The sequence below is a fragment of the Tetrao urogallus genome (assembly GCF_951394365.1).
Source record: "Tetrao urogallus genome assembly, chromosome: 11".
In the NCBI taxonomy this organism is placed as follows: domain Eukaryota; kingdom Metazoa; phylum Chordata; class Aves; order Galliformes; family Phasianidae; genus Tetrao; species Tetrao urogallus.
Window position 1 is genome coordinate 14,868,991 of NC_136824.1, and position 18,680 is coordinate 14,887,670.

The 18,680-nt window shown below is 36.8% G+C and overlaps 1 protein-coding gene across 1 annotated transcript in view; it reads right to left on the bottom strand.

Annotated features, from left to right (window-relative positions):
• The window catches only part of TRPM1 (transient receptor potential cation channel subfamily M member 1), a gene marked incomplete at both ends in the record, with an annotated part of 56,097 nt that extends 37,963 nt beyond the window's left edge, over positions 1-18,134 (bottom strand). Inside the window, 4 exons of the mRNA XM_079541124.1 lie at positions 700-779; positions 16,219-16,296; positions 16,764-16,816; positions 18,011-18,134. Of these exons, the coding sequence (XP_079397250.1) occupies positions 700-779; positions 16,219-16,296; positions 16,764-16,816; positions 18,011-18,134 (335 nt within the window). The remainder of the gene's footprint in view (positions 1-699; positions 780-16,218; positions 16,297-16,763; positions 16,817-18,010) is intronic.
• Between the last annotated feature and the right edge of the window lie 546 nt (positions 18,135-18,680).

An 18,680-nucleotide genomic window follows, 5' to 3' on the forward strand; every position in this document is an offset into this window, starting at 1 on the left:
GCTGACCATGCTGACCATGTGACCATTCAGCTACATGGATCACAGAAACATCTCTAGGTCATATCTGTCACATTTATGTACACACAAATGCCAGATTTACTAGCCTGCAAGTGTTTCTTTACAAGCAAGGACTATACATTTCACTTCACTTGTATAATAATCAGGATGGAATTTCTATGCTAAAAGACAGGAGAAGAGTGCAGAACAGGAGCAGTGACTCTGTTTCATGCTCAGAGGGGACAGCTAGCATGGAACAAACAGTTACATTGTCCAAACATCTTAGACTGCAAGCTCACATAGCAGCACTTATTGTTTGAACTAAGAAATCCATTCCTCCTTGCATAGTATTGCTATTGGTGATGCTGTCATCCAAACCTGTGAAGAACAGTATCATTTACATCACAACACACAATAGCACGTTCTTGCTTTCAAAATTCAGTATGACATTAAACTCTCATTTGCAATACTAAGAACTAACAGCTCACTGCCCCTCCTGCACAACTTTATAATCTCTGTATGCTACATCCCACAGCTCCATACAGACTAGGGTGAAATTATGCCTTGCGCTTTTGTTGTCTATCAATCTCACCTTAAGGGCAACAAGTAAACTTGGTCCCACTTTCACCTGTCTAAACACAAATATAGTCCAGTTTCATCGTTATTAACTTTTCAGTCAAAGGCAAAAATTTCAAATGTTACCTGCTAATGTCTTTGTTGTTGGCAATTACATAAATGCATTCTCTTTTTGAAAAGGTCTTCTCTATCCAAGCCTTCTGACCCTTAAAGAGAGAAAAAAAATAAAAGGAAAAATAATTAAATATTCCTGCAACAAATACAGTAACATTTCCATTCTATTTTTAAATACAAGCATTGAATTCAGTAAATCAGCTCTAAACACAACATACATCTACCCAAGAAGCAAGTAGGTGATGTAAGTTTTCTATGACTTGGATAAAATTCAAACCTTGAACGTGTGTAAAAATCTCTAAACCCAAACATATTCACTTGATGGCACAAAGGTATCCAAAGCTCTTCCAAAAATGCAGTTGCTCCTTTCTAATTTAGTAATTAGTAAACGGACTCAAAGTAGTACAGAAATAATACAGCCAAGCTGTGACATAAAAAAATTGACAGCATTTAACCCAAATAATAATTTAGTAATATTATTGTACAAAGAAATTGGTTCCCAAAATCTTTCTCTAATTTGATTAATAGTCTCTTATTTTCCTCTTTAAAATAAAGTTCTAGTTATTCCTAAAGTCATTCCTAACTCAGCAATAGCATATGTCTGGGGAGTAAGAAAGTGAATGAACATTTGACAGAAAAAAATACAAACTCTGCAGCTACGGTGACAACTGTGACACAAAATGAGGAAAACAATCTTGAAGACAAAATAAAATTTCCAATTTTGGTATGTTTGTAAATTAGATTAAATTAGACCAATCTCACAACCATTTAAAAAGCATGAAGTGTAGGCAGCCTAGAACAGAACCTGTGCAATGAATCTGTGCAATGAGGCTAGAAAGCCTACAGCAGAACTGCAGTCCAGTTAGGCCTGGGAATGCTGAAGGCTGCGGGTTTAGAAATGGCTGCAGGCCAGTTTCCCATACTTTTGGGCTTGTCCACCCATCATCAGTAAGGCAAAGTACCATTATGACTGGCATACTAAACGAATGTCATAAAGAAAACTCAAAAGGAACTTTTAAACTAAAAAGGTTATTAAATTAAAAATGTTAAAGCACTCATAATTTTATGATGTGAATAGACTTGCCTTGCTGCTTCTGAGTTTGAATTAAGGAACTAGTATTAATGCATTTTTCAAGTAGTAAGCAAAAGCCACGTGTTTTAGTTTCCCCTACGGAAATGAAATTTTTGCAGAGACAAAACACTAAAAATGACATGAACTTTCAGCGCTTCGTCATTAAAAAAATGGGACTTCCATAGAAAAGTAGTAAAATCCTCACCTAATTTCCTGAATAAAGTGAATGGCAGATTTCTGTTAGAAGAAAGCTCTGACAGTCTGTCTGCTAATAGCTTAGAAAGCAGAGTAGCCCCCTAAGTGCTGCACAGCCTACAGCATGATGAATAAACGAATCCCAAACCACAAAGCCTCCAAACCCACTGCCCTTTTACCATTACATTCAGTGGTGTTGGTGTTACACGTGCTTTTGCGTACCATACTAACTTACAGAATGTTAAGGTTATAAAACAAGCTTAACAGGATCCTTATACAATTGGTCACATCCACTTTTTTTTTTTTATTTGCCTTGTTAAATAAGAGCCTGGTTTTTTTTGTCTGAATAAATTTTTGCATTGGTGTGCAAATCATTGATCAATTGACAGAAATGCCCAAATCAGTTTACAGGGTGGGTTGCATTCTCCACTACACAGCTGGCAACAGATGCTTCACATTTAACTCTTCTGTAGAGAACACTGGAGAATCTAAGCTATGATATCAGAACAACTTGGATTTTCACACCATGTCATTGATTATTGCTTTACCTCGTAGCTTGCCAAAGAACAGATTTTTCTATTTCGTGTACTTCACATAAAAATAACTACTTAGCTGCTGAATTAAATCATAGATTTAATATTTGTGTTTGGACAGAAGCTTTTGCATCTTGGTATCTAAAATGAAAATATTATATTTTCACACCTAAAAACCCCGCTAGAGTTCAGTCACTATAGGAACTACAGTTGGACAACAGATTATGCTCCACTGGTTTATTTTTTCAGTGCTAACGAGAGGAAGGCAAAAGCAGGCATTACAGATCACGAGAAATAAAAACTCAGCACATTCAGTCAGCCTTTGAAGTTTCACTGCTTTTGTCTGCTTAATCTGCTTAACCAAAGCTTGATTATAATCCTGTGCAAATACTTGAGCAGATATTCAGTGTCAGAAAACGGGTAATTTCCCCACTTGTTTGATACAGATTCTGTACATGCCTATGTCTGGATTGAAATGAGAAAAAATGCAAGGATGTACACTGTCCCTTATGAGTTTTTAAAAAATTAAGCACTTTTTAAAAGCCTTGGAATGGATGGGTTCTGAAAGAACTCTGGCTGATCAGCTACAGTTTTTAGACTAGTTTTTAGAAACAGGAGTGTTGGGTTGCAAGAGAAATAAATGCTACTAGCAAGATAGAGGCAACCAAAAACACTGCAGGTTTTCCACAGACCTGTGAGAAACAACTTAAAATAACAGCAAGACCCCAACTTGCTGATAGTAATCAAGTTCAATCCTATTTATTATTGCAAATTCCGGATGTACTTATCAGCACCTGATCTTGGAAAAATCACGCTTTAGATGCTCAATAACGTTTGTTCTCTTCTATGAAAAATGACTACAGGTCTCCTAAGTTATAATCAAAACCAAATCAAACCACTTCAAATTCTTGCTTGTCATGGATTTTTTTTGGTCCCAAAAGCACTGAAAGAGAGCTTTCAGAGAAGACTGTTAGTTTGTACATAAGTTAACTATTGAGTTAACAAAACTAAGATTCAAAAGAATATCTCCTTTAGAGCATGAGCATTAATAAACACAAGAATTAGTTCTACAAAGATCAGTTGTTCCTGTAATATCATAAGTGAACTCCACTGTTTGCTGGTAAGTGAAAAAATGTTGAGGGGAAGGAGGGCAGAGATGAAGGTTACAGTGTCATTGGAGCACATTCAAAACCCAAACTCAACCAGACCTAAAAGCAGTGTGATCAGACCTCTCAACTGTAACGTTCTCCAAAAAATGATGCTCCATGCAATATGGACCTGCTTTTGCTGGACAGGCTGGCAAGCCTGGCAGGCTGGGCACAGGATGGGATCAAGCTTTGCCCCTGTTGTGCAGTCAGACAGCATTCATTGTAGGACATCTCTTTGGCACCTGAGGCCCTTCTGTAAGAGCAAATGCTCCCAGCTGCTGTGCTCCGGTGAAGCTCTGTCATGCTGGGCACAGCTGGCCCACAAACAGCAGCACCTGGTGCACAGAGCCATGGATAGATGCAATGAGGGAGGAGACAAGAGGCCAAAAAAGCGTTAGGTGAAAAACAGGCTAAAGTAAACACAGAATAATATAAAAATGGAGTTGGCTGGGCAGCAGTTTATTTTGATGAGAAAGAAAGAAATAACCGGAAGTGGAATGAAATTCAGACTGTGAACATGTGTGGTGTAAGCACAAGTCCATTTATTGTGTGAATAAGTCTGCAGACTTCTATAAATACCATTCAGGTAATCAAATTCCACTGCTGTTATCTGAGGGGGAAAAAAAACACACAACAACTCTGCCCAATAATCAATTAGGAAAAAAGAAATCACTGTATCAGCAGAATCTCTATTGTCTGGAACTTAAAAATCAATACTAGAGGTATTTCTACTTTGAGCTGCTTTGAATGACAACTTCCCAATTATACTGTCTAATAGCAGGTCCTTTTCAGAGGGTCATAAATGGGACATCTGGAAGCACCAGTGTACATGCTGTGTCACGGTACACAGCTTCTCAGCTTTAGAGCAGAGTCATGTCTGGCCAGCAGTTCTTGTGCTTTTTCTCATTTACAAGCATTGAAGCACCATCCCTAGATAAGTACTTCTCTAGTTTTGCTTTCTTCCAGAAATAAGCACCTTCATTTTTCTGCAGCTGAAGAACCTGCAAGTGGCTATATGTGAGGTGCATTTCCAAACGAGCTATCCTTTTACCTCAAATCCACTACAGATATCTGTGGATCTCTTCTACATATCCAGTTTGCACAGGTTCATGCTGAATTTGCAATAGACTCTGCTTTCCAAGACTGGTGGGGTTAGTCCCCTTTACTACTCCAATGCTCACTGGGATGCTACTGAGAATGTGAAATATTAAATAATATTTGCAACAAGGAGGATCTCCTATGTTGTTTGCTAATAAGCATCAAAAAGGGAATAAAGGTAGTTATAAAATTCCTTCAAATGAAAGTCTTTTTCATCAAAACAATTCTTGTTCTCATCCCAAGAGAAGTTTCATATGATTCAAACTGACCCTGTGTTCTTCCAGCAAGATAACCAGGGAACCATTTGGTCCGTGAACGAAGCAAACAACACAGGCAAGATGGCAGTGCCAGTTAGCAATACTGTTACCACAGAAAAAACCTGTCATCTGAATTATCTCAAACTCAGCCAGAAATCACTCCTGCTGATGATGTGGGAGCCAATAAACAGTGTTTCATGCCTTCATTATGCTTTGTGTTCTGGACTGGCTGGTGAGGCAGGCAGCAAGCATCTGCCAAAACAATAGGAATCATTTCCTGTCCACTTGAATTAGTTTGTGGATACAGGATACAGAAAGGAAATAATAGGCTCTCCTTTCCCAAATTTACGCAATCCTACCACATCTTGTGGAGATTCTGCTTTCTCAGAAGCTATGGAAAAGTGAGCAATGACTGTAGCCTCAACACCACAGCAGAGCTGGCTTGCTCTGCCATGGTTGTGTACATCCAGCTCTGGCACACAGTCTGTGAAGGCGCATTAGTAAACTGTGCTGGCTGAGCCCGGATGCCCAACATAAAAGCACAGAAAGCTGCTTGGGTACAGCTCAGCATCAATGTAAGGACACAGCTGGCACAGCGAAAACAAAGCAACTCAACAACCATTTGGAGAACAGAGCTGAAAAACCAGTCTATTCTAATCTGAAATAGAGAAATGCTATTATCGAAGAATATTTCTATGCTTCAATATCCTCAAATCTCACTTTGTGAAACCGATCAACACTCATGAAATCATAAATATAACAAAATACTTCCCTCATTACAATACTAAGCCAATGAATAGTTCTAACTAAAGCTGTCCACTTACTTAAGTCTCCAGTTTATTTGTGGCTTAGAAAATTGTGGCAGTAGAAGTTAATTATACACGCCATCAAAGACTAACTTGCACTTTGTTATGCAGATGCAAAAACCATGGACTTGAACTCAAATTACAACTCAATCTGATAGCAATCTGGGCCATTTCTGTCCACATTATTAAGCATTGGAGCTTTTGAGCTATTTTTGAGCAAAAATTATTTAAAATGTTTTGTTAGGTTAAGAGGTTAAAAATGTAAGCACTCCCTTGTTGTAAGAGGTACAAGTTACAAATTCCGAGATAACTACCATAAAACTTCTGATAAGCCAGTTAATAGTGATGATTTGTCATGAGTGATACAATGGTACAGCTTGAAACCTTATTATTTTTCTCTACGAAATACTGGAAATCATGAGTAGAAATACGCATTTTGTGAAATACTGCATCTGTGACGAGTTTGTTCTTAAGTGCACAGTTCTAATTGCTTTAAGTGCACAGCACACAAAACGTGTACACTTGGATAATTTATTATATTCACATTTTCAAGATATGGTAAAAGAAAGCCATTGCTTAAGGTTAACAGCTAAACAAGTGAACAAAATATTTTAAAATTACTGTGAAGTAAAAATTCTATAATCACAATATAATACAATATATACATATCCCAGAAGTCCCTAAAATCTGGAGATAATAAATATTTACTTATCTTTTTTACTTTTTGTGACTACAGATACTCTTCTTTCAAATATATATATTTCTAAAGTAATAGATAATCAGTTCAGCCTTTAGGAAATTATCATCATTTTGTAGTACATACAGTTTTCCTGAAAGCAAGATTCTTCAGGTAGAATTCTGTTAAACAGTTTGAGCTGTTGAAAAATTGCAACTTGCTGTGGGTAATTTTACACTCAGTAAAGCAATTACTTTCTGAGTGTCAGCTAATACGTAAGCTTTAGAAAATATGCCACAGTGCAATCAGCCACATTCTGTACCCTGCTGCTTTCTGTCATTTTCAAAAAAGAATGTATTTCCAGGTCATTTAACTTTTGGGCTGCAGGGTTTGTACAGAAATATTCTTTTTAATCTTTTAGAAATCACTATGGAAGAATTGGAATTCAAGAATTAAATTACTCCCTAGAGAGAATAACTAAGTATGTTTAAAATACTCTTTGTATTAAATAGAACTAAGAGTTGCCAACATTCACTGGGAACCTTCTGAAAGTGTGAGTGCTCTAGGAGAGAAAAAAATCACAAAGGGCAAAAGAGAAATGGGAGACTTCAAGTGAGTTTATAGTTGTCCATAGATAAGAATAGCTTTCAGAAAACTGGGTCTATTTTCTCTTCAGCCCTTACCCCCTGTACAAAACCCCTGAATCCATGAGTGGAAAAAAGTAGTAGATACCCTGGAACCTAAAACTATCTCCAGACATGTTTCACGTAGTGTTTTTCTCTAAACAGAAAGGAGACCTGAACTGTCTTCAGCAGAGCATATTACAACCCAGAAAACAGCGCAGAAGATGCTCTGCCTTTAATGACATGAAGTATTGTTCAATGTTCAACTATTATGCATAACTTAGCAACGTATTTGACTTTAAATTGTTAGCTGCAATGTACCACTTGAATTAAACTGAAACTACTATAAAATTTCAGACTTGATTATGGATGTATTTATTATCTTCCATAAATATATCTTAGAATTTTGAAGTTGATGTCTAAAATTTTCTAAAAAGATTCCTACATTTTAAATGCTCTGAGGGAGAAACTTGATAAACTTATATGCACCTACGTGTCGTTATGTCACAAATGTATTTCGAATGGTGTCAAGAAATACGTAATGAGGCCAAAAAGTAGTTTCTTAGCATGGGTCATATTGGTATCAAATGCAGAGTGAAGTGTCCATGATATGCAGGGTTAAATTTGACTCTCTGCTCCTGAGGTAAGGAAAAAATACGGAGTCCACAGCACATGAATGGAGAAGAAGATTTTTAAGGGCTGAATTAGGGGCATTATGGGACACTCACATGGGCAGGAGTTCTGTAGTTGCTTCTTGCCCCATAAGGGAATACAAGGATAGGTCCTCTTGAAGTAACTGTTACCCTGAGATGTCTATCCACAAATCCCCAAGTGTGCTTCAGCCGAATGACTGAATTGCTGGAGGAGTGGATGGAGCACTATCCTACAGAGTTGTGATTTGAAGAGTTGGGGGTAACAAGTGTCAAAAGCTCCTTGGCTCCCCTTCAGCTGAACAACTGGTATGTGAATACCCAGGGACAGCATGTAGGTTGAATTTTGGTGAGGGAGCACTCAGAGACTTTTGATCTTTGAGCCCAATATGCTTTAGAGTAAAACAGCACTGCTTCAAATGACAGCTGCATTGTTGATACAAATGTGATGGGGTTGCTGTTGTTACAGATCTTTCACAGGTAAAACCTCTTTACTGAGAACCCTTGCTGGTGTGGGAAAAAACACCACAAATAATGCCCTACTCTGTTCCAAAATTTCAATAATACCTGACCTAACACTGGCCCATGATAAACCAAATTAGAAACAAATGCTCACAGAAAGAGGTTTGCTTATCAGAAGGCTTGTCACCAACAGTGAGTTCTAGAGAGCATTACTGACAAATTTTGATATCTAAAGAACACTGAAAAAACACTAAAGAACAAAACAAAGACTCAACCTTTAAAACAAATAAACCAGAAATCCACCTCTTTTTCTGCAGAGTAGCATTCAAAGCAACACAATATGTAACATTTCCACTCAATCTCACTTTCTCAGCATTTCTACTTATTATAGTCATACTTGAGTAATTTTCTACTTCTGAAATGCTTTGAAAAACCTAATTTTGAGCTTGAAAATTCATTTTGTCTTCTTGCAATTAGTGCTTTGAGTTCCATGCCTTTCAAAACAAAGAGTGAGAAATCTAGGAAGTAGTCTAATCAAAGTACTACTATTTCAACTAAATTATTTTTCTCCAATCAAACGTAAGTTACCTAAACATTTCTTCAGCATAATTGCAAATTATGCATATTGATGCTAAAGGAGTTAGCAAAGCTGAAGATGATCAGGAACGAAACAAACAAAAAATATTTAAAATGTTGTCCTACCTGCTTGTCATTGGAAGTGTTTCAGAGTTTGGAAAGATTATTTATATCTAGAATAAATAAAATGCATTAACTCCGAGCTTCTGTCCCATTTATTGTTCAGACTTCTCATTCATCTTATTGGTAGGACTTCCTGTCTCTCTGAAGTTCATGAGAATTCCCAAGAAGATGGGTTTCCACCACTTTAAGAAGAGAATCTCATATGATAAGCATGTGAGCCGCTTCTTTGTTCAAACCAATCCCATGACTCCCTTTGAAGGTAATCCTTTAGAAGTCTCATGACCCATCTCCCTGCCCAGAGGGTATTTTCATCTCATGGTGGAACAAGGCACAACAAATCTACTTTGATAGTGCCCAAATCTCCAATTTGTTAAACCTCCTTTCCTCTCTTCAAACAGTGGATATACTCACTGTAAAAACGCCAACACTGCAGAAAGGCTAGAGCAGGAACCAAAACTTTTAATTTGAAGTAACCCCTCCCTTCTGCTAAAATATCAATGTAATTTGCATAATTGAGACAATTGGACATAATAGTCCTTTCAGGGGTCCTCATTAGATGTACGGCTCTACATTCTTTGAAAAGAAGAAAAAAGGAGGTCATACAGCATTAATTATATCTAATCCTCTTTGGAACAATTTGAAGTTAGGCAAAACGCTGTACTAAAACAGCCAAAGTTGTAAATAAGCCATTCATTTTGTAACTTTACATATCACATGCATTTTCATACTCTGCTGCTTTTGCCGATTTAATGAATTCCTTCGCTATGAAGGGCTTCTGCACCTTTTCTGCACTCATACTTTAGAACTACCAATATAGCAAAGGACAATAATGAGTTACAGATAGTTACTAATTTTGATCAAACTTTCAAAAATCTACCTTGCTGTGCTGGGTGCCAACAATGAAACATTTAAGGATCACAGCTAGGAATTAGATTATTTAGAGGTTAATGATAGTAAATAAATAAACAAATTTTAACTCCTTGCTTCTGCTGCAACATGCTTTCAATCAAGAAGTCTGCTATACTGACCTTATTTCATTGTTCCCATGCCTGTTTGCCACCGCAAAAGCCATATGTCCATTTGTGCTTAACAGAGAAATATTTTAAAGGCATAATCTCAACTTCTGACTCGCCCTAAGCGCCAAAGCATGCAACTGAAATAGCTGTATTTTAGAACTAGACCTTGGTCTTCCTAAAGAGACAAAAGCTCCTTCAGGCTGCAGGAAGGAAGTGATAGGAGTATAAAAGAATTAGACAAACATATGGAAAACTACAGCGTAAAATGAATTTTGGATTTCATTTCTGTCTGAGGAAACACTTTAAGAAAGCAACAGGCACTAACAAGAGTATGAACTCAAAGAAAGCAAGCACAGAAGTCTGTGTGGGGTACAGCACTCCGTAAATATTGGAAGTACAGAGTATTTCACTACTTAGAGAATTTTCTGCTTAAAGCCTTCATACCAAGTTCACTAAATATAACAGATGACTATCAGTGTTGTTCAGTAGACAACATAACAGGGCATATCACAACTGTACTCCACTGTTGCATAAGTTTTCCTATGGTTTCACAATCAACTTGTCAGTTCTGACCTCTGAAATCACATCAGGCTTAAGTTCCTGTTGTTCCAAAATCTGCCTGTAATCCTGTTCAGGCGATGGGGGAGGCTCACCACCTCACCACTCTCAAAATCTCAGCACTGAAATGGAGAGTATATGTTGAAGTCAACAGACGTTTCTTTTTCCAGTGAAAATCACATTTCAGACTTAGCGACCTTTATGGATGCCTCCTCTATCTGGAACACGTTGTCCTCTTTGAGACAGAAAAGGTTGATACACTGAGAGGCAGGAAGAATTATTACCAGAAACATCTAAGGCAGAAAATCTATTTTAAAATGTTAATTGAGCACTTGAATCACAACTGAAACTGGAATATGGACTATGCAGTGTGGTTCTCCTTGGAAAGACTTTATGGAAGAATGTGAGCTGTATCTGTATGTAACTGCGTTTGGAAGACAAAACACAGTTTAAGAATCAATACTGAAAATACCACATCTGTGTCGTTCATTTCTTAGCTCAAACTGAAATAACAAATACACACATAGAAAGAACAATATTTAAAAAGTTGAAGTGCAACTATCACTGAACCTTCCCTCAATGTACATGGGATCGTTTTACAGTACTGTAAACTGCTCTGGCACCTCAGCTTAAGTAACACGACTGACAACTTGACAAAAGAAAAAAAAATGCAGATTTTAAGCATGATCAAAGGTTACTGACCTCAAAGATATCATTTACAGACAGTATTTTCCTCACTTACAAACAAAAATTTTGTTTTGAGACACAGATTTTATATTGGATGTTTTTAACAAAGTTGAAGCTTGACAGGATGCCTACAGTCTAATGAAAATATTCTGAATAGTATTTCAAATAACACAAGATATGACTATATACATCCACATATAGCATAATAATAGTGCAATAACTGATTTGTTTCTGGTGTGTGTATGTGTGGGAAACAGTCACGTAGAAGCAAAGAAATTGAACTTACATGAAGTGTGTATTAAATAAAGCACAATTGAGTTGGCTAAAAACCTCATAAACATGCACTTTTAGTGCAAAGAGTAAGCCTATGAAATGCCTATGATCAAATTCTCTGTGACAAGAAGAAGAAACCACTGACTTTTAATTTCAAGTATATAATTCTGTCAACTTCAGCTGAAGTGCTCATTCAGAGTTCAAAGGAATAATACACGAGTGAAAAAATGACGTTCTCAGAGAAAATGCCACTACACAAAAGACAGTTTTCATGGATGCCTGCACTCATACCATGGGAAGGCTCTCAGCACTTGGAGTTTGTTTTGTGACATGGCTTGATATAAATGCACTGTGAAGGAAAGGGATAAAGATATGCATCTCTTTGCTGTCCTCACTGTGACTGTCTCAGAAAAAAGTTCCCTTGGTTACCAGTAGCACTGGGTAACCACGTGTTTGGATGGAGCAAGTAGGAATGATGAACAAATTGATTAATCTTCCAAAAGCAACACATTCTGTATTGTTACAACTGATGTAAGTCTAGATCTATCAGAGTAATCAGTTACACTTATGTGTGAATAATTGAGAACTTAGTAAATGTAACAATACAATTAGGCTGGAAGATTTGATAGCTCACACACTTTATGTAACCAATAGCATTGCCATACATGAAGACAGATGAACTGTAGCACAAAGAATCCTCTCTGTTTTTTCATCGCTGTATTGGAACTTAAAGCAGTAACCAGTATTTCACAGAATGCGACACTACCAAAATACTAAAACTTGTGGTGAGTATTAATACAAACATCACATACACAGATGTCAGAATAGATGAGAAATAGCATGACAGCAATCTGCCCAAGAGGAAACGTAAGCTTTGTCCATCAGTCTGGGATGGATAAAGATGAAAGGATAGACTGCTCATGACAAGCTTGTTCACATGAAAACGAAATAGGATTGTTTATTCATAACCTTCCTGATAGTACTGCTCTGTAGCAGTAAAATCATCACCATTCATTGCTCTGACTGGTGACAAAATTAATCCTGCAAAGCAGTAGGCACATATGAAAAGACAAAATCAACTACGTAATTGCAGATCTCTTCATTATTCAAAAATTTAATCATTTTTTAAAAGTGAATGACCCAAGAGATTCTGATTCAATAGATACCACCTGATGCCACTGCCAAATCTGTAACTGGACTGTAAGTGGACTGTTTGGAAAACTCAAAGGCAAAAAAAATAGATGTGTACCTTGGTGTCTGGGGCTTAGATTGGTCCTGCGTGCAGGACTGAATTGTTAAACTAGACTCAAAGTATCTCTAACTACACTCTCACTATACTTTCAGGGAGGCAATGGATAGTATTTGGTCAAAAGTTTTCAAGTGGAATCAATCAACAGTGTAATCCATGAGAAAAGGCTTATTCCAATAAAGATACTGGTTTTGAAATGCACTAAGTCCTATACAAAAAGGGTGTGGATATGCAAAGGAATTACCTGCTTAGTCTGAAATACAGGCTATCATCCCCAGCAAATTTGTTATGATCTTGAGTCAGACCTGACAAAACCACAAAGTGCAGAGGCAATAAAAAGCATTCCCCTTACTCTCTCTTTCATAGAAGTTCTCAATCTGCATTCCACTGAAAACACAGAGTTCCTTTTAAAAAAGAATATATTGCCTTTTACGCTGGGAATGAGTGCTTTTCTATGGACAGAATTGTAAAATAATTTTGACAGCTTTCTTCCTACTTTCAAATATTACCACTGCACTTTTTCTCCAAATGACACAGGTGTATAAATTACCAAAAAACATCCTTCTGTATTGCCCAGGTTCAACTCTGAACTCATCTGTAGCACTCCTCTAGAGCTTGTCAAGTACTCAGAATTGGAAAGAATATCTTTAAAGAAGAACAGAAGAAAACTGACACAGCTTATATTATCTGTTGATAATTCAACATCTGCTGCAGCCTGTGAGAAGCAGGAGGGAAATGGGTTATTTTTGGCAGAAATTCACTGGTAAGTGTTGTTGTAATTGGGTAACCTGTTGTAAGCATGACTTATGGAAACACTTCTAAATTTTGCATTGCAACAGTGAACACTACAGATGTTTCACAGTCCTCCCTCTCTCCTTTATTTTTGCATGTGTTTGAAGGAGTTTTATACAGCAAAAATAGCATCAAATTTTACTTAAGTACAACTGACATCAAAGGCAAGCTGTAACAATGAGAAAAGTGCTGATGACCCAGGGCAAGAGCAGACCAGTACCAATTCCACGTCAGCCCTACCACCTCGTGCTGATCGCTTGAGCTCCTCTCCCACCTAGACTACTCACACCCAACCTTTAACATGAAGGCATTTGCTTAACTCTTGATTCTGAGACTGCTTAGGCACAATTTACAGCGATAAATAGCCCCTCTGATTTCCTGGAAACAGTACTGTACACAGAAAGCTGTCCAAGTCAATGAGACTGAAATTCAGTATGCATACTTAGCACACATCTAGAGTTTTAAAATGGTGCAAAGTGTTCTCTACAATAAATAGGATGAGTATTCTGTGTTCACCTGAAAAGTTTAAGGCACAGACATGGATTATCCAACTTTGTCTTACACAGTAAATCACTATTTACCTGCTCATTAAAAAATGTGTGAAGTCAGTCCTATTCCCAAGCCTGTTTGTAGGTGTTCTGAATTCATGTAATATTTGAATAGAAATCTATTGTTATAAATGGGGGCCCCTGCTGATCAGTCTAAGGATTGAGATAAATTAAAACCCCAGAAAGTTGCTGAAGCAGTATGAGGCACTGCAGCTTTCAGCTTTGTCAAACTTGTTATGTTCCTCGCACTAATTAAAACATAAATGCAAGCAAGCAGTAAATACACTTCAGAGAGATTCCAAAGTTAATAATTCTTCTAAGAATTACTAGAGAAAAAAAAATCTCATATCGTATTTACTTCTTTAGCTGCATAACAGCTAAAACACAATTTAGGAATTTTCTCCCCAGTATATTTTGTTTTGAATTTTTGCACAAATAAAGAACATACAGAAAGTACAGAACAGACACAATAAAAAACACACTGCTAACAACAGCATGGTAGTGACTGAACAAAAGCAAATGTTTCTGACTAGATGCTCCTTTTCACCATATGCCATGAGACACATGTGAACAAATAATCCTAACTTGCACTAACATTTAGATAAAAGAAACACAGGGCTTACAGTGCCATAATTTCACCTTGAAAAGTTGTAGAATTTGAAAACTCATCATGAAAATGTATACAAGGGATGTTCTATTTCTGTATTCAAGCTAATATTACAGAGCTCTTTCTGACAGAGGGAAACCCACATTTCAAAAACGGCAGCCCCCAAATTTCCTTTTGGAAAGAGTGCAATTTAATGCACTTGGTGATTCCATCCAGCATCAAAAGGTAGCAAAGCACATCAAGATGGGGCCCTGGAAGCACAAAACACTTATGTCTACATAAGGATCAGTTAGAATGGAAATTCAAAACTTACCAATTAAGCAGCAGCATCTGAGAATAATTGCAAAGTTCTCCAAGTAACACTGCCTTGGTCTGCAGAAAATCAGCTCGCAGGTTTTGCTGCAAATTATTTACAAATGAGAGAGCCCACGCAACTGAGATTTGTTGGAATGTATCTCTCATTTCACTAATACTGTTAGGATACAACTGAGGTTTATTTTTACATTCTTGCATGATAACTCTGTAACATTGCAGCACCTGCGGATAGATTCATCTACTGTATAGGTGCCATACAATAGTTATTTTCTTGACAGGCATAAATCAAAATTTTAACTGGAATAACAAAAGAGTGATACAGAAACTGGCCTGCCTTACAGTCAAGGTATAGGCTTAGACCTGTAAAGCATCTCTCTCTAATGTCAGAGATGATTTTTTGATAGCAGAAACAGTAGGTGCACTCTCCTGCTCCAGGCCTCTTAGCTCAATGACAAAAAATAGTGATTTTCAGATTTGTGACAACCTGTCACTGGCTGCTGCTTAGCAGGCATATTTCTGAGTTTAGAAGAAATGGTGGCTAGCAAGTGTTCTTAAACAGCAGAAATTACACGGAGTATTTTAGCTTTCAGAAAAGATATTCATTATGATAAGGGACAAATTTATCAAAAGAAAAATTGCCGTGAACTGGCACAGAGAGAAGAAGGGCACCATCTGTTTTCTCACACAGATGCCAGAAAAATTAATATCAAGCCATGAAGCTTAAATATTCTGCTGTAAAACTAAACCGATAAACATAGTCTTAATAAAACAGAAGAAAAAACGTTTACACCCAGGGCTGTGTATTTGGATTCTGAGTGAGTTTCACTCAAACCGGAACAACTTTTATAAAGAGGAGGCTGTTATCCAACTCTAATTTTTTTAAGGATCATTTACTACCTTAAATTGATATTGAACAAATGAGTATTTTGCTATAAATCAAATTACTCTCAAAGGAAGATTTTTTTCTACATAGTTGAAATGTTTCTCTTTGTGAAAGAAAAAGAAAGTGATTTTAAAGTGCAGACTTTTTCCACTTATTGTCTTAGTGCTACTGACACATCTGCTACAGGACTGTGCTTTTACAACTTGTCTAGCATGTGAGGGAAGTTCGTTACTACAGCTTTAGAATACAGCAGAAGTTCTGAAATTTGAAATGGATTTAAAAGAAATAAACAGTGTTGCTAACGATAGCTCTGTAACATTCATTATATTGAAAGACTTAACCATATCTCTGTAGAGGTGCCCATGCTGACCCTTATACTCTCACCTGGAAATACTGTAAAGGCTCCAGAGCCCCTCCAAAAAGGTCTAGTGCCTTTCTGGACCCAGTGTGAGGATATGAACACTAAAAACATGGAAGCACAAAATACACAACCAAAACTATCAATCTCCACTTCCAGTCATTCACTGGTATTGAAACTGAAAACTTGCTAAGATAAGGTGTTTTTTTTTCCAGTTTGTAAAGAGCAAAGCATAAAGAAGCACCTTAGATATATGAATTAAAGTACATGTGCAATATATTATACACAACTTTTAAAAACATACGAAAACTTCTGGTCACATAGCTGTAACAATCAAATCTCTGCTGCTTTCATGTAGTAGACTGGAATCTGGGGCTTTATCTTCTTTCCAAGATCTATGCTGTAATAATCCTACTGGAATGTACGGCATGTATCAACCCTCATAGTCTGCCTTATAAGAGTGAATGCTCCTCATTTTTCACCAAAGCTATATCACAACAAGTTACACTTATAAAACTGCAATGCTGTGGTTAATCAAGTTATTTGGAGCACATTTCTGTCACATAATTACCTTCTTTGGCTGGAAATCATGGACATTCCTGCTAGACGGCTTTTTAAAATCTCCTTGAAAAGTAAAGAAGGAAAAACCCTAATGTTGATCTAATCTTTCTGGTACCTGAGCCTGCATAGAACTCATCTCTTCACCAATAAGACATGGGTTATCTTTTACTGAAAGTTATTCAAAAGTTCTGTATTGAGTTCTGGCTAGACTTGACAAATACAGGTTGTCTTGAGTGAGCAAGAGAGGTTTCTTAGCTTGCAACTATGAGAAACAAAAAGGATGTGAAATGTACTTCTATACATCCCGCTGCATTTCTCTCAACATCCTTTGAAGAGCCTGTAACTGCTTTCCTAGCTTGCCTGGTATTAAGACTGGCTTGGGAGATGCAGGTTGGTGTCCCTTTTTATCTTGAATCTTCCACTAGCCCTAAACTATTCCATGCAGTTATATTAAAACTGTGCCAAAAGTTGTGGGGTTTTTTGTTTTTTTTTGTTTTTTTGTTTTGTTTTGTTTTTTGTTTTTTGTTTGTTTGTTTGTTTTTTAATTAAAAAAGCTTCTCAGGAGACATTAAAAAGAATCAGTGTAGGTAATTTATTGGATTTATTGGATTTGACCACTGGACGTTCCCATGAAAGACTAAGTAAGATGATTTGCCTTTTAGTTCAAAACCTCAAGCTAAGCTGGATGCACTCAGGACATATTCTCAGCACTGTCAAATGCTGAATGTGCAGTTCCACAAAGCTCTGACTACTACAGAATTACAGCTCGCCGCCATAAAGCATTAGCATGAGATTATACTTTTTCCTCACATGGCTGTCAGTTGAGAAAGGCACAGGGGAAGGAAAACAGTATTATAAACAGCATTCTAAAACAAATATGACATAGAAAATAGATGTATGTTGTTTAAAACACTGACAGCAACCTTCATTTTATTTTAGAACAGTACTATTTCAGATCTATCAGTGAAAAAACTCATGCACAACAGCATGGGTTTGTTTTGACAGGGAAAAAGAAAAATAAAACATTCAGAATTTTGCTGTATTGTTGTTGTTGTTTTTTTAACTGTAAAATGAAACATGCTTGATTTAATTACATGCTGTAGGTGTCCTCAAAAAGGAGCGGTGTATGAGAAATGTTTTTAAGTGCTGAAATGCAAGACTTCATAAGGCAGAAGTAGAACCCAAAGCCATAAGCAAAAGTTGTTGAAAGAGCATTGTAATTTAATATGCTATGCTACACAACTAAATTACAAATACTGGACATCTCCTTCAGTTTATCAACACGGAATGTTGGGATTCGAAACTTCTCAGGATCTTTGCCTGTGAATGGCTTTAAACATCCAAGCCATGATGTGCTTCTCTGGCATTTTCCATTCTGCATGCGGTTTACTTTCAAAGACTGCCAGAGTTCCTAGATTGCATTGATGTAGTTGGCAAGAGGAGTACAAGTGAACTGTGGAGTGAAGAATCAGTTGAATATGAAACTACATTTGCTATCAAAGTGTACTCTTTCCTGATTTCTACAGGGAAATCTGACAGATCAAATTGACAGTATCAAAACGAGCAACATACTGTAATCAATTATCTGCCTATTGGTTTACATAGTAATTGCCCTTTAGGGAGTTACCAAGAAAACCTTCTAAGAAATCCACATTTTTGTGACAGTAAAAATACTTATAAACCAGTATGAAGTAAAATATACAATTAAGCACTGTTATTCTGAATTTCTTTTGGAAGTTGATATCAGTTTCCTTTCAGAAAAAAAAAAAAAAAAAAAAAAAAAAGTTCTATTTTCTGATGAAGATAGATAATTTATAAACTGTAGTTTACAATATAGTATTTTCTTGTGAATTCGAAGACCAAAAAGCAAGAGAATCAAATGTTAACTGCAGGGAAGGCCACTCTGCATGCTAAGCTCTGATATGGA